Below are 17,882 nucleotides of genomic sequence, written 5' to 3'. Positions count from 1 at the left end.
AGGTGCAAGGTTTTTAACTTGACCAATCTTTACGGTGTGGCATTGTAGAAGATCAAGGGTCTATCTATCTATCTATCTATAAATGCATCAAGTCTCTGTGCGTCTGTCTGTCTGTCTGTGTATAATCCACATAACTCGCGAACCGTTCACCCCACCGACTTCAAATTCGACACGCATGTTCCACACTACCACAGGGGGTGCAGTGGCCGGTGTCGAGTGTGGCCGGTGTTCTGACATCATTCTGACATCTGCATATACTCCATAATTGGGCATGCCTGACAAATAACTCCATATATGGGCATAAAAGAGACACAGACATAATATCTGGGTGGGGTATTCATTTGCAACGTTTGCAATTTGCATCGTTCAAAGTAGGCCTGTCCAGTAGGCTCTGGACAGGCTATAGGAACTACCCTGATGGTGTCATAGTACTGACATCACAGATTGGCCTGTTCATATTTTGGCAAGGCTGATACAGAACTCCATTTATGGACATGAAAGGCAGACAGTCTTCCATGTAGATCTGGGACTGCATGTGTCCTGTTATGATGTAGCAAAGGTAATAGAGCATGCACATCCACTCTGGCCCAGGTGCTGGACAAATGTATGATGTAGATCATCTCCATATTTGAGCAAGGTCTTTCACTGTCTTTCATAATGACAACAAAAAAAAATCAACATGTACAGACGGACAGACGGAGCCACATGCTCCAATGTGGCAAATGTTACGTCCCAACAAAAATATTTCCAAAAGTATAAAAATCAAGTACAAAAATGTGAAAATAAATAAACATTCGTCTTACATTACATTACAGTGTGTAACGTACCGGCATGTGCACTTAAGCCCCTCCAACTGACTGATCCAAAATGCCACAGCTCACTTGGTCTTCAACCAGCCAAAATTCTCACATGTCTCCCCCCTTCTCCGCTCCCTCCATCCCGGTCACTGCCCGCACAAAATACAAAACTCTGATGCTGGCATTCAAAGCAACCAAGGGTATGGCTCCCCCATATCTTGCAAGTATGATCAAACCCTACAAACCCTCCCGCACACTCAGATCAGCCAACGCAGGCTACGTACCCTCACTAAAAACGCCGGGACACCGCTCCACACATCCCAAACTCTTCTCCCTTCTGGCTCCAAAACTATGGAATGCACTTCCCATGACAATCAGAACTGCAACCTCTCTCCCAATCTTCCGCCGTAGTCTGAAAACCCACCTGTTCAGACTCCATCATGGCCCATAGCACTTACCCTAGTCCCTTAGATAGCACTTTTGTAGACTTAAATAGCATTTTATACAGACTTATAGCATGTGATGTAGACAACACTAGAATTGCATTGTATGTAATCATAGCACTTTATAGTATATATGTATAGTATACAGTATGTATAGTTTATATATGTAAAGTTTCATAGAGATTCCACGTTCTTAGCTTACATGCATGTTTCTTGAATACTACTTTTTATGTATGTGATGAATTGCCATGCTTTTTGTTCTTGCCTAATGTAAATCGCTCTGGTTTAAGAGGGTCTGCTAAATTGTAAATTGTAAATGTAAATTGTGTGCACCAGAAATTTGGCCTCGTCATCCATGGTTTGCAAGCCTGATGAGTGATGACAGTGTTTTCAATCGGCACTACAGTTATACTGAGAAAGCACATTTGTACTTGTAGCAATGCTAACGGAAACGGATGGGGTCAGCTATAGCCGGTACCCGTCCTGCTGGCATTATCCGTATGAAGTGAGGGGCACTCGATCTTATCATATACTCTGTCAATGGGAATTTAATGTTTGTTGAAAAGATGGATATAGGAGGGGCTAGCGCCCCCCAAAAATAAAATATAGCTGCAAGCAGCTATAAGACGGGGTCAATCAAGCCCAAAAAGATAAAAGCTATACGCAATATACACAATGAGCTATATTATAAGTATACAGAGGGGCATGCAATACAGAGAGGCGTGATGTCATCTATCATCTTCCAAATAGGCGTTATGCCTTTGAAGGGTTTTTTCTCCACAACAGGAAAGAATATATATAGAATAATGAATTATAATAAAGGCTTTCTATACATTAAATAATGAACAATATGGGGTTTGTAGCTGTTACTTGGGCTTTTGATGTGTCCCTAACATAGCATGATACTTGCTAAAAGCTGCAATCAGGTTCTGTGTCAAAGCTGCAATCACTGATTGGAGACTGGAGATGACATCAGCTTTTTTTGTTATGCTGATTGGCTGAAGAGGTTGTCTGTCAATGCTGTAGTCCCGTAACCAGAGTCTAGACTCCACTCACATCATGTTGCATGACTGGAAATGCAATTTCAAGGAGAGTGGTTACAAAGGCCCCAACATTTTTGATGTCCGAAAAAGTGGATCGAGCATATCATAAAATTGACTCATTGGTAGATCTAATGAGGTCTTTTGACGAATGACTGTGAGCTTCAGTTACTGAGGGATCCTCACGGCCCTCTACCATATTATTGCTGAACTTTGTGGAAAACGACAGCACAGAACTGCCAAAACTGCTAAAATGGCGGAATCCGTAGGCCTACGGAAACAATGAGGGCTATTCATTCCAGTGGAAGTTGCTCAGATTTGGTGCCCAAAATGCGGAGGTGCAAACGAGCGCTCAATGTTAAACACACACACACACACACACACACACACACACACACACACACACACACACACACACACACACACACACACACACACACACACACACACACACACACACACACACACACACACACACACACACACACACACACACACACACACAAATCTGTGGGCAGAAATCAACAGTACTGTTGATTTGAAATCAGGACTTTATTCGCGCTTGTGACAGAATAATTTATTACATATTCAGATTGCAAAGGTGATAACCCAACTCAGTAGTTTGTAAAAAGACCATGCACTCTAGACTATAAGTTCAACTACAGTACAGTACAGTATGCCATCATGCTTGTTCCTCCTCCAGTATCGTGCGCTCAGCTCTCTCCAACCGTCTCTTCTGGAGTGTTTATTTAATAAGGAAGCTGAAAAAGAGACACACAGAAAGAGCTTGTTCAAGTATGGCTGTCACAATCAGGTGTTTTTTTCATATAAATCTCTGCTGTCGTGCAGAAACCAGCTGTGTCCAAAATATTTACTTTTCAGGATGGACTGCCAGGACAGCCAGTTTCCATAATACTTCAAAATTGGTTGGTTGGACACTGACTTAATAATAATAATAATCACACACACACACACAGTCACACACACACACACACACACACACACACACACACACACACACACACACTTCTTGCAACACTTAAAAACAAATCGGCATCACGTCTCCTGTAACCCAGCATGCCTTGCAGTGCGTTGACGTGCGTGTCTGCACATGATCGGCCGTAGCAATCAGAAGGAGGAAACATGGACATTGTATTTTTAACACAACTACTATTTTTTGGAATGCAACGACTTGCGTAACTAGTTTCCTTTTCCCATTCAGTAACGCCGTAATAGTTAATGTGATTTAAATGGGTGTGTTACATTATGTGTTTCAACTGAACCGACACAAAGACAAGAAAAAACACAGACCCTATGTATTCAGTCTCCTCTGTATGGTCATTCAACACAGACCATGTGTTTGTAGGTTTGTTTCATCACGCTATGGTAAACAAAAAGTAAAGCTGGATATGCTTTTGTTCCTTCATATCTAACAGACTGAGGGGTCGATTATGCAAGTGGAACAATATTACATATAATATTACAGTTTTAAGAGGTGGGGGCGTGTGGAATGTCATATAGCAATTATGGGCATGGTAAGAAGCGCTTTCGACACCCCGTGGAGTGCGCAAAACGGCCTTGAATTAGTCATGGGAGTGTTTAAGGAGTGTTTGAGACGTACCCAATCAACATGTCCGTACTATTCTCTTTACTAGTCAGCTGATGTCACATACGGAATGCGCCCTTTGGGGATCGTGGTATTACATTTCTTCAGGCTGGCACCATAGAAGACATGACATGCCTTTGTCACATTTGGGTTAATTATTCCTATTGCACTGCATGCTATCACCTTTATGCCTCAAAAGAACAGACCCACCTATACCTTTCAGATCGGAATGGAACTGCGAGTAGATAGCAGCATATTGGCAAATTGGCAATCCATGCGTAATGTTCCCAGAATCGTCTAACCCCCGAACATGCAAGTTCGTTTGATATTGTTTAATTCGATAACGATAGAACCATGTACCATACAGCGAATGAAAGCAAGATTCGTTGGGCAAATGCATTCATCTGGGGGTCCTTGACATGGGAATGTGCTGTGTGAGGATCACTGGTTTAAACAACATTAGGAGAAAAGCCCAAATAATCACTTTAGAAACAAGAAAAGCAACCAAACTACCAATATTTACAAGCAACTTTACAGAAAAAGAAGCCGCTTATAATAAACAGACATGGCAACACTCTAGCAGCCTCCCAGAGACGCTCAAGTGTACAATCAAACAGTGCTTTTTGCGTTTATGAGGTGGTCAGACCCACGTCTAATCGTTATGCGCTGAGTGTTTTTAGGTCAAGGGGCTTAATAGCAAATTGCGCAAAGCGAAAATAATTAACATATGGACACTCCCACAATGCTAAAATATTCAGGAACGCCGTATGCCATATGTGTGTGCGTTCAACACGGGCCGATATGCCTTTCATAATACGAATGTGCGCAGAGCGAGGGCAATTTATGTATTACCCCATTGTAAAACACATCTTCAAAATCTGGGCCTGAATCTCTTGTGGACTGCCATTGTGCAGCCTCCACAGTGGCGAATGGAACTGGCAATAGGCCCCAGCCGGTGCAAATATTTAGTTTAGGCCCCCTAAAAAATGAAATATTATCAATCTGTATGTATGTTTCACTTTCAATCAATCTGTATGTATCTGTTTTCTGTAATGTCTGTCTAACTGCAGGACTGCAACCTGTAGACTTTGGATAGATGGGAACAACTTTAGTTAAACTTGCAGAGTGACATTACTTTACCTGGGTTACACCTTCTGATAGTGCTGACATGACATATAATAACCCCATCTAGTGTTACATTAGCGCGACAGAACGTGACAAAATAGGCTACAGCTGAGCTGAGCTATGTTGTGCTGCTGACAGGCAGCACATGAACACAGTAACACACACGTTGAATCAAGGCTGTGGTAAATATACCAAGAAGGAGTGGCAATGATGTCACTGTTATGCAAAACGGAAGTAGTATGGACTTGAAACTGTTTATAAACAGTGACATCACTGACAAATCCTTGGTGTTACTCTTCCTGCGACCGAGTAGCCTCTGAAACCAGGCTTTCACTGTCGTCTTGACTCTTTTTCTTCTTCCCCCTTCATGGGCCCCTTGGGGGCGCTGGGCCCCGGTGCATTGGACCGGTTGCACCGTCGATATATTCGCCACTGAGCCAGTGAGCCTCCAGCTTTTCACGGAGAAAAAAATGTTTTTTTCTTTTTATCCAAAATGAGTTAAGGACAGGCAGACTCTTCACATACTAGAGCATGTCTAAAAATAAATGTCAGAGCTGAAATTGAAAGAAATGCTAGGTAGCATAGGTGTAATGTTAGGCCTCTTTTAGACGGCGACCATCTCCATATAACACGTCAAAGTCCCGTTGCGTTCTCATTTTTTCTTACCCTTACGAGAACGCACGAGAACGCACACGTTATGATATGATGTGCTATTATGCTATACTGTCGCTAGGTGGCGGTAACGGGCTGCCACATAGACAGGTCACCCACGTACAAGAAGAAGAAACCTTCACGCAAGCCTGCGCAACACGGCTCTGGGCGCGCCACGGGATGGTATATATTTTATAATACATAAGGCTACATAAACGCTGCTGCCGCGGCTGCCGTCTATCACAAGGCTTTTTATTTACATCATGGTTTTACATTCAACATCGCTGATGAGCAGCACTTTGTAGGCGAGGAGGGAGGCTTGTTCAGGAACTCCATTATATCATAATGATATGGCTCTGCATCAATGTAATAAACATATGCGCTGTGAGCCAACGTGAGCCATGATGTCATAAGTTTTGCGGATTCACCGTTTTGCCTGTTTATATGGAGACCATAGGAAACGGCGTTCTGAATGATTTCCACTCTGGGAGGTGGTTTCACTTCGTTGCGTTTTCACCTCCTGAGAACACGGTTCTCGTCTAAATGACAGCAGCAAACGATACTTTATTTTGACGTTTTATATGAACACCATCCTCGTGTAAATAGCACCTTAGAGACCACAGAAGTGAAACTTTCAAGCCTGTTTTCTCAACTCTCTGTTTTCTGTAAGACATTACTCCATAAGCCATAATATCTCCAAAACTGGTGGGTCAATCTGAACAACCAATATGTCAATTTGAAGCTATGATTCCATGCTTTCATACCACAAGAAAAAAACGAAAATTTAAAAAACATCCAATTGCAGTCTCTCAGTCAAATCTGGTAACATTTTAACACTTTCTGTACACTTTTTAGAAAAACATATCACACTGAAGAGCGTAGATCCGATATAACTCTACGGCATAGATATGATGAGGGAAAGTGTGCTCCTTTAGTAGCCTAATGGTAACTGTGAGATCTGATGTGTAAATAAATATGACAGACTCATGAAGCACCGTGATTGCTGTAGCTGTGAACTACATAGGTTCCTAAACCCATAAGCCAAATTCCAATACCCAAAATCTCGGCCACTCGCTCACTCACACTCGCTCACTCACACTCGCTCACTCCAGCATGGAGGTGTTACGGTGAAATTGGTGACCTGCTGAAATATTTTGGGTATTGGAATTTGGCTATAGATTAAGTATGTGACGCATCACCGCCACAAACAGACCTATAGCCCACAGAGGTCTAAAAATTACTTCCGCATACGCCACGCTACGATTTTACAACATGCAGCGTTGTGTGTCTGTGTGTGTGTTGTTAGAGGGTTCCAACAACTTGGGATGCCCAAAAAGGAGGCAAAAAGGCTGGCAAAGTAATGTGGTGTCTCTGCTATAATTGGAACCGTCATATATGGCGGAGACGCTGTTACTTAGACCCATAGAGTACTGAGTGACATGCCAATTGTATCATGAAAACACATGATGTAACTCTAATGCACCTATAATATCTGTGTCCTTGTACGCATATCCTTTGTGTGGACATAAATAAATGGTTAAAATGTGTGTGTGTGTGTGTGTGTGTGTGTGTGTGTGTGTGTGTGTGTGTGTGAGTGAGTGAGGGAGAGAGAGAGGGAGAGAGAGCTAGAGAGAGCTAGAGAGAGAGAGAGAGAGAGAGAGAGAGAGAGAGAGAGAGAGAGAGAGAGAGAGATGGGGATTAGAGGAGAGAGTTTGCTTTGCCAAGTTTTGAGCTGATAGTGACATGCAAATGATCCCATTAAATAGAACAATGATGGTGGTCTGAAGGTGTGAATACCTTCTCTCATTCTCTGTCTGGGTTGAGAGCAGTCAATTTAGGTAAAAATGTACGTCCGGGATGGTATAAAGATGCCTAATTACATACTTAGACTCAGATGAAGGAAAGATCATTTTGGATTAAATATTTAGGAAAAGTCATGAACGGGAACAGCTTAATCTGCATAGATAATAGACATCAAAAGCCCAATATTGGTCAGGCTGACAGCTTAGACACACGTGTGATAAAAGGGCATGGAGTCACCGAAACCAGAAGGGACCAGGCCAGTGGGGCTAGAACAGTATTTTTTATACTGAGGCCAACAGACCCCCAGGGGCTCTTGAGGAGTTTAGGGCACTGCAAATTCTGAGAGTTATTTATAGCATATTGCGGTCCCAGAGTCAGAGATAGACACTTGTAACAAATGGGGGTATGTGGCCTGGTGCATATTAAACTGGGGGTCCTTGAAATAAAAAAAAAAGTTTGAGAACCACTGCACTAGAAGAAAAGGTCATGGGGTCACTCACTCACATATTCAGGGTTCATCATTTGGGGAGCATGCATGAACTCAGCAAGTTTCATGCTCATCTAGATTGCAGGCAGTCGTGTGTCTCATAGTGTGCGTGCGTGCATGCGTGGTGTTTACAGTGGATGCAAGGTTGCTATAGTTACCTGTAAGGGTAGCCATGGTACTTGGAGCGGAAGATAGAGAGCAGGAAACTGAAGAAGAAAACCACCAGACCCAAACCTACCAGACATATGACTGCGCGCACACACACACACACACACACACACACACACACACACACACACACACACACACACACACACACACACACACACACACACACACACACACACACACACACACACACACACACACACACACACGCGCGCGCGCGAGAGAGAGAGAAAGAGAATACATGAATGATAATACATATACCATCACTGCATCGCTAAACCTAAAGTACCACATCAGGTAAACATAATGTAGTAATGTGCGTGTATACACTACACTCAGACACGCACACGCCAAGTACATTACTGTATATTATGTACTTGGCACACACACACACACACACACACGTTGCGAAAATGTGTAAAAAAAAACTGTAGGTATTGAAAATAGGAGACCCAAAAGCTCCCAACGCGTCACAATTGTCTGCTGTGCTATAGGCATAAACATTTTAGCTGGAAACACAATGGAACCCCCTCAAGGACCCCTGGTGGTCCCCAGACCCCACTTTGAGAAGCACTGATACATCTCTGCACAGTGCATGTCTAGTGTGTCTATCCCTCACATGTACAGAAGCCGTTCACCCAACCCACTGAAAACCTGGGAGTCGCCGGTTACAAACTCTTCAAACCTTTAGGCAACCACTGCCTCACACTTGACGGTTGTTCCTAAGGAGGCCCCAAGACAGTGTAGTGGGTTGTGAATTCCATACAAAAGTTAACAGTACTGGGCAATGTAACAACTTGTTTTTTCATTCAAGTATTATGCCAACACCTCTAACACAATCTGCCGCAGCACTGTGTGTGTGTGTGTGTGTGTGTGTGTGTGTGTGGTGTGCCCATGCGTGTGTGCATGTTTACCACTGTCATCAGCTTATAGCTTCAGCTGTTAGCCTCGAGTGTGATAAACACGGATGATCTTTGATCTTGTGGGGAGTGTGAGCGCGTGCGTGCGTTGCTACATACTTCACTGTATTAATCCCTCGGAGTGTGGTGAGGAATGTACGGGGATGTACAGGAGAGAGTGTGTACATGTGAATGAATAGGCTAATCTGTAGGCACTGTGTGCATTCAATTAAACTGTCAACATGGATGGATCTCGTTAATCAGGGATTATAGGGAGGAGGACGAAAGGTAGCACCAGCTAGTCGGAAAGTCTTTGGTTTGCCTTTTTTAATGCTATAATCATATAGTTTGTATAATAATAGCTTGCCACCTGCATTGGCATGGAGTATACAGTATATCTATTATTTGTTAGTGTGTGAGTGTGTGTGTGTGTGTGTGTGTGTGTGTGTGTGTGTGTGTGTGTGTTTTCAATAGCTCTATATTATAGTAGTACTTGTTATAATTACAGGGCGGTAGTGACTCAGGGGTAGAGTGGCTGGTAGAGTGGACGGACGGGAACGGCGAGGATCCCGGTTTGATCCCGGGCTCCCCCAGAGTTTGTGTCAAAGTGTCCTTGAGCAAGACTCTGAACCCCTAAATACTCCTGATGCGCATTCACCCGCTATCGGTGTGTGTGAACGGGTGAATGTAATGAACGAAGCACACTCTATGTAAAGCCCCTTGGATAAAGGCGCTATATAAATGCACCATTTACCATTTAGATTGTGTTCCCGGAGACAACAGAAATAATCAGATTGGGGTCCTTGAAATGAAAAGAAAGTTTGAGAATCACTGGTCTATCTCTAGGGAACAGCATCATGAGACACAAACACAAACCGTCTGTAATCAGGTCAGCTCAACCAGAAGTCAATCATTTTCTCTCTGGGTGTAACAATCTGTGCTGAATTATTCACATGAAGCATGAGAAACACGCGTGCGTGCGTGCGCTCACACACACACACACACACACACACACACACACACACACATACACACACACACACACACACACACACACACACACACACACACACACACACACACACACAAGAATAAGAACATGTTAGGCCTCACTCACACCTGTGTGTCATGGCCGCCTCAATGCATTTCCAATGGGAGTCACATGGTTGGAAGACACAACCTTGTCGCATGGCTGTCTTCTGCCCTCCTTCCATGCAACAAGGTTGTGTCTTCAGTGTCTTAGGTGTGAGTGAGGCCTTACTAAACACATGCCACATGTACTGTAGGTTGTGTCTTCAGTGTCTTAGGTGTGAGTGAGGCCTTACTAAACACATGCCACATGTACTGTAGGTTGTGTCTTCAGTGTCTTAGGTGTGAGTGAGGCCTTAGTAAACACATGCCACATGTACTGTAGGTTGTGTCTTCAGTGTCTTAGGTGTGAGTGAGGCCTTAGTAAACACATGCCACATGTACTGTAGCATGTATTGTCAATGTGAGACTGGTATACAAAACGAACAGCACATACTGGTGTGCCCCCTCACACAAGACATCAGAGTGAAATATGGACATTGATTTGAGCTCAATCTTTGTGGGCACTAACCGAGGGACTTTGCATAATATGCTACATGCCTGCCTGTCACTTTTGGAGCAATATAAAGCTCCTGTTGTAAAGGGATTTTGTGTTGTGTATATTTTAATGTATTTTTTTGTATAAATAAGTAAGGGGTTAAACATCAGGCCATATCACTTTCTCTTGGAACAAACAACACAATGCCTACAATCTTGTTCAAAACAATGAAAATAATGAATATATTTTTATAATTATATTTTTATTGGTTTGACTATGAAGGGCCACAGATACGTTAAGCAGGGGCCGCATGCAGCCCACGGGCCACATGCTGATCAAAAACATACAATGAACATACAAGGAAGGTATTGTCAGGTATGGTGACACACATGGGTGAAACGTTGTACCATAAAGTACCATATTATACACACATAATTGCTGAGTTGACTATTTAGAACTTATAACCTACTACCACGATTATGAACACAAAGCATCTTGCAAGACTTAATGGGAATGGAATGCAGGGATAATTATGTTTGCGTGAGTTGAATGTAGCATCCCTGCATAATAGATCAGTAACATGCATGAACACCAGGTGTTTATGCTTGTCTTTGATGAAGCAATAAGTGTGTGAAATGGTAAATGGTGCATTTATAATAGCGCCTTTATCCAGGGCGCTTTACATAGATTGTGGATTACATTTACCTATTCACACACACATTCATACACTGATGGCGGCGAAAACCATGCAAGGTACTATCGGGACTGGAGCAATTAGGTGTTCAGTGTTTTGCTTCGAAACTAACACTGGGGGAGCCCAGGTTCGAACTGGCAACCTTGCGGTTACCATCCAGCCACTCTACCCCTGAGCCACCGTCGCCACGTGGTGTGTGACATTTCATCAAACACCCCTGTTAGTAGTGTGCTAGTCAAATCACTTTGTAGCGAGAGCTCATCTGAAAAACAGCTTAAAAGAGTGCGAGATAGGCTACTGCTATAGGGTGATTTTTAGGCAAGTGACATACACTTAGAAAGTGAGCTTAACACCCTCCTTGGCGCAGTCTAGGTCAATTGAAGCCTATTATTTAATACTACTCTTACCGTCATTGGCGTATAATAAACAGGACACATTTTCAGGTGGGTCACCAATTTCATCCAATCTTGTGAAAAAACCCATGCATCAGCCTCAATTGTAAAGTGTTCCAATATCAAATTTGTCTGCTCATTTTTGTTTTGTTGTCGTTTCATTAATCACTTACAATTTCACTTGTTTATCATGTGTCCTGTATGAGTTGTCTCTGCTGATTTCATGAAATTGGCATACCCATCCGAAAATGCTTTTTTATTTACTAAAGAGCTGGAGAGATGCAGACATTTCTGTTACTGAACATGATTACTATGTGAATATAGAGGTATTACTCAAAACAAAATCACGTACACCCATTTAAAGGTCTTTACATAACTGGGTGCGATGAATAAATGGAATATAAAATGTAATAAAAATGCGGGTGAGTATTTCACATCAGAACTATTCACATAGTTGATGATTCATTCATACATTGTTTATTGTTTATTAAATGGATTCCCATTAGTGACAACTAATCTTCCTGTGGTTGATGCTTTTACTCACAGTGACAAATTGATCTCGTTCAGGCAACATATTGTCGCTATCGCTGTGCAACATTCACATTCTGTGTGGATGTTTGCATGACACAAACAGTTTGAAAAAAACACCCTTGGTGTGTAAGCACCTCTGGGTCTTCAACAGGTGGTCCGGGAACCATAGTCATCCTTGTTACAACACAGGGCAGCCGAAGCATTGTGTGGAACTTCATTTTACTAGAGTTTCGGGCCGCTACGCAGCCCTCACATCTAGAGTTCTGGCATCTACGCAGACCTCACATCTAGAGTTCTGTCATCTACGCAGACCTCACATCTAGAGTTCTGTTATCTACGCAGACCTCACATCTAGAGTTCTGTCATCTACGCAGACCTCAAATCTAGAGTTCTGTCATCTACGCAGACCTCACATCTAGAGTTCTGTCATCTACGCAGACCTCAAATCTAGAGTTCTGTAATCTACGCAGACCTCAAATCTAGAGTTCTGTCATCTACGCAGACCTCACATCTAGAGTTCTGTCATCGATCTAGGCAGACCCCACATCTAGAGTTCTGTCATCTACGCAGACCTCAAATCTAGAGTTCTGTCATCTACGCAGACCTCACATCTAGAGTTCTGTCATCTACGCAGACCCCACATCTAGAGTTCTGTCATCTACGCAGACCTCAAATCTAGAGTTCTGGCATCTACGCAGACCTCACATCTAGAGTTCTGTCATCTACGCAGACCTCACATCTAGAGTTCTGGCATCTACGCAGACCTCACATCTACGCTGCACTGACCAAGAGGTCCATCCAATCCCTTCCCATTAGCCAATTTTAAAATAGGATTGTTAACCACGTGAATTCTAGAATCTCTAATCTGGGGGACATTTGCAGAAAAATAACAAGCTATGAGGCAGAGTGCCTCATCTAGATTATGCCATAATCCTTGGCTCAGCCATGGGTAAAAATACCTTCCATGCTGCCACCAAAACGTGGAATGACCTACCAGAAGACATAGCCTAGAGGTTCCGGAGTCCCTGCCCAAACCGAGATCTAACAGAAAGGAATTCCTGTCCTAAAAATACAAGTGAACAACATAATTCACTCCTTGAACACAGGGCTGCACTGGCCATAGGACGTACCGGTCATATTCCCGGTGGGCCGCGACCGTAGGCGGCAGGCCACCAGGAAAGGTCCGGGCAAATCCTTTTGCCAGCATCATTCTTGTGAGAGCAACAAAGGGTTGTGTAGCTGTCTGTTGGTTTGTATCATTTATGTTGTTCTGTAAAAGTGGTGGTATTAGGGCTTGTTTGTTTGTGTGCGCCTTTTTGTGTTATTCTTTTAGATTGCCTTTGAACGACTTGTACTGTAAAAACACCCACACACAGACATGCACGCACGCACGCACGCACGCACGCACCCCTCCCCCCCACACACACACACACAATCAATCAAAACCCCCATTACAGTCCGACTGTCATCTGTGCTGCTTTAACGTCACATTATTTAATGTACTGTATATGTTCACATCCTTAATGTGTGTGTGTGTGTGTGTGTGTGTGCGTGTGCGTGCATGCGTGGGAGAGTGGCGGTTGTGTACACAGTAAAATAGTGTTAATGTCATTGTTAATTTAATTTCAAAGAGTGAAACATGTTTGTACTCTCTGTTGAGTAAAATTAAAACAAAGGAGTATGAGCCTTTGTGCGTATGCGAAGCATTGGTGTGTGTGTGTGTGTGTGTGTGTATGTGTGTGTGACTGCACGCGAGCACACGCACAATCTTACTGAATTGTGTAGAAGTGTGGTGGGTGTGTTTAAGTTGTGCGTGTGTGTGCACTTTTACTCCTATAAATATTAGCGAGCAGTAAAACTCAAATCTGTTTCATATGTTTGGTTTAATTAAATTAGCCATCGGCAAGTAAACGAGGTAGGTGGCTGAATCCTTTTAAAAGCAGTGCTTATAAATGAGGATATGCGTTGTCTGTTTATGTGTTGGAGGCAGTGAGAGAGACGGAGAGGATTAGCAGATTACTTCAGTCTACAATACAAGCTAGATGATGTCGGCAGACGTGGAAATCGTCTTATTAATTTATCATTTGCCATTGTGTGAAGGCGATAATTACAAGTGTGGATGTGTGTGTGTTATGCGTGTTTCTCAGGCACATGCGAAGATGCCAGGCAACACGGCTTGACGTTATTATGAAATCATTATCATTTTAATTGCCACATGTTGCCTTCTCAAGGAGAAAACGCTGTGCACATTCAGTATGCATGTGTGTGCGTATGAAGATTTGAAAAGTTAATCCCTTATCTTGTGCGTTGGTGTATGTGTGGCTTCAAAGATGTTCCCTCATTAAAAAGGCTTTGTTTATGCTTTTTTCCCCAAGCTCGCTGAGCTTGGAGATCAGCTATTTATTTTGGTGTATACAAGGAAGAAAAGGAACGGACCAAATACAGAACACTACGTACAGTATTGTTGCTGTCGGGCAGAAACCTCTTATCTCCATATTAATAACATTTTGTTATTTCAAAAATTATCGCCCTATGATGAATTGCATTTTTATAGTGCTTTTTCAAGTCCTCAAAGCGCACTACAGCACTACAACATCATACAAAAGCATCAAAAGTATCATGTTAGTTAGCTGGTTTCTGTCCGACAGCAGAGATATATAAAATAATACACAAAAAGTTAAAATATGAAGATTAATATGAAGGTTTCTGCCCAACAATAGATGTTTTATATACTGTAGTGGTATTGCTACTTGTATTTCTTCCATCACTGCTGTGAATGCACCTGGAGAACAAAAAAAGGGAGGAAGTGGGTACATACTTCTTCACACACGCCACCTCCAGAGCAGCTAATATAAAGGTTGAGCACGACTCCAGCTGGGATGATGGACGGTGTTGTGTTTGCTAGGTGACAACTGCACTTCAGCTGCGCTACTCTGGCATTTTAGAGAAGCAGTGGCGTTCAATGGAGCTCACGAAACTCCCATTGTAGCAGCACTCCACAAGGCTCATCACAGAAAGGCCACGGGGTTCCCCATTCACGTCAAACTGTTAAATGACACGTTTGCGTCGCTGATTTGTGATTCCGCCCGTGAAAGGATTTAAAAAGCAATAATAATAATAAACAAAAGAAATGGTGGAAAATCAAAGTACTTTTCACTTTGAATGGAGTTTTAAACTTTTTTGTGTTTTCTTCGTAACTTTACGCCCTACTCGAGGGCGTAAAGTCTCAAAAGTCTTGTCGATCTGCTACTTTAAATCCTGAAAAGTAACAGCTTTTTACATATGAGGTTCCCACCCGACAGAAACAAAGTGTCCTGGGCGTGTATAGGACTCTTGCCCCAGCAGATTACACAAACCACCAGCGATCACTACCAATAGCCTCTATGCACAACAGCCATATTGGAAAGAAATTGGGCACCTTCCTTACTTCCTTCAGAGGTCTTACCACTTATACAAATTAAGGCTCTTTTAGTGTAGGACAGTGGTTCTCAAACTTTTAATTTCAAGGATGGGCCCTTTAAATAGACCTTTACAAGTCCATTTGGTTCCATGTGTACACTCTCAGTTACACAACCGCAAAGGGCCATTTGGAACCCCCTCGGGGAACCATGAGGGTACCTGGACATACCTTAGAGTATATATTAATAGACATGGCACCCGGAGGAAACCCTGAGGCGAAATGGACATAGTGGCCGAATTTGACATTGCAGATCGCGTCCGTTGAAAATCATTGCGCACATTCATGTTATTGGGTCAACGATACGTGAACGAATGTTTCATACGTGAACGCGTGCAAACGGCGCAATGATAGTCAACGGCAGCGTGTTCATGTGTTTGGGTCCAATCCATCCCAGAATGCACTCTGTTCCTACCCGGAAGGAGGAGTGAAATCGCCTCATGCGCTTTTGAGCAACTTAATGCAAGTGGATGGGAGGAGAAATCCGGTGCCGTCTCTATTATATATACTCTAAGGGACATAAACACTCTTTCCAATATGGCCGCTGTAGAGTCCATTGTGTTCATCTGAGTTTCAAGCCTGACGTAATTCTAAAACGTGATACATTCACACAGACTTTCGTCATCAGGGGCGTCAATATAGCTGGGGGGTGGAGCCGGGGGAAAGTTCAGAGTTCTCCCAACCGGAATAAACAGTGGCGTGTTGGGTTTTCAAACACAGATGCTTTAAATACTACTAATTTTAAAGTAGGCGTCATGGCTTGCCAGTTCACAGGCACAGATCTTTGTTGCCACTCGACAAGGAACGCTACTTTAGAAAATGAAACAAGCTAGAGGCCGACATGATCTAACACAACACAATGGGCCATGGCCTGATATATTCGCATGGTAAGAGACACTTTTCTATAGCTATGATCACTGAAACTTATCATAATATATATTTTTAAAAGCCATTAATTCATCAATGATGTTTATAGAACATGTTTTAGTTATTTCCAAGTAGGCTACCGACACCATTAGTTTCAAACGATGGCTCCGTGCCAAGTTCCAACTGTCTCTAAACTACTTAGAATTCACTACAATGTGTTCTATAAACATTGATGAGAATGATGACTTAATGGCTGTTGGTTTTTGATATTACGATAAGTTTAATTGATCATATCTATAGAGTGTCTCTACTGCGCCACGATAACACAATGTTTTGTAACATGGAGGGAGAGGGAGATTGAGAGGCATGTCCAATTTCAGTGGTAGTTATGCTCGTGCAACTTGACGCATGCAATAAAGTATAAAGAGATAAGGATACTCTGACTATAAAGTAAACCACTTGAACCCCAGGTCCCCAGCATAAACCAAAAAAATCTACAAACTCACAACGCGCTGTGAGCTCATGATGATTGTAGCCCTGGCTGTGTTTTACGTTTCCATTTATAGTTTACAGCCGTTTACAGTCCTTACGGCTTACGCCTACACAAATGTTCAGATTACAAATATAAAGGGCTCACCCCAGGGCCATGGATGTTACAATTCTGCTAGGGCGGGAATAAGTACCGGTATCTTCTGTATTGTTCAATAAAAAGCAATGTTTCATCAGTTTTTGGCCATGCGCTTTCAACTATGCGCCCCTATCAGTTGAAATGCTTTTTATTGAACAATGCGGAAGATACGGGTACTTCTACCCACCCGAGGAGGGTGGGTAGAAGTACCGTGGCTCTGGGGTGAGCACTATATATTTGAAATCTGAACATGTATGTAGACGTTAATGTTCTAAATGGGAAAAGTGTGTAAAACAGGTTGAAGTTCAGCCATGACAGACCAGCGCCATGTGAACCATGGCTAAATCATCTCGTATACGTAATAAGTCAACTTTCCGAGGGCAACTGAACGATTGCGTTCCAGATGTCCTTCTGATGGATTTTTCTTGGTTGTCGATATTTCTATCATCCAACAAATCGCTCTGAAAGTGATCCAAAGGATCGTACGCTATTATAACTCTATGGGCTAAAACCGGATGTGGCTTTTGTGTCCTGTCTACCGTCGTGTCAATGCCTTACAGGAACCTACATACTACATATACCATCATGCATTGGAAAAGCTATTTCATAACTGGAAAGAGGAAACAACAAAACAATAAAGATAGATGGCGAACATTCAAGAGGCGGATGCAAGTCTATCCAACTAAATTGTTTTGTGTAATCGCTCACCACATTAAGTAAGAGGTGC

The 17,882-nt window shown here is 42.7% G+C and overlaps 1 protein-coding gene across 2 annotated transcripts in view; it reads right to left on the bottom strand.

Annotated features, from left to right (window-relative positions):
- Positions 1–2,861: 2,861 nt before the first annotated feature.
- tusc3 (tumor suppressor candidate 3) overlaps positions 2,862–17,882 on the bottom strand; it is a 142,294-nt gene continuing 127,273 nt past the window's right edge. For both annotated transcript variants that reach the window (XM_083765400.1, XM_083765401.1), the window contains exons 9-10: positions 8,111–8,201; positions 2,862–3,041 (exon numbers count right to left, since the gene is read on the bottom strand). In XM_083765400.1, the coding sequence (XP_083621526.1) occupies positions 3,026–3,041; positions 8,111–8,201 (107 nt within the window). In that variant the 3' untranslated portion in view covers positions 2,862–3,025. The remainder of the gene's footprint in view (positions 3,042–8,110; positions 8,202–17,882) is intronic.

This window comes from Protomyctophum parallelum (genome assembly GCF_964188405.1).
Source record: "Protomyctophum parallelum genome assembly, chromosome: 5".
In the NCBI taxonomy this organism is placed as follows: Eukaryota; Metazoa; Chordata; class Actinopteri; order Myctophiformes; family Myctophidae; genus Protomyctophum; species Protomyctophum parallelum.
Note: the sequence above shows the minus strand (reverse complement) of the source record. Positions and strands in the feature narration are given on the sequence as shown.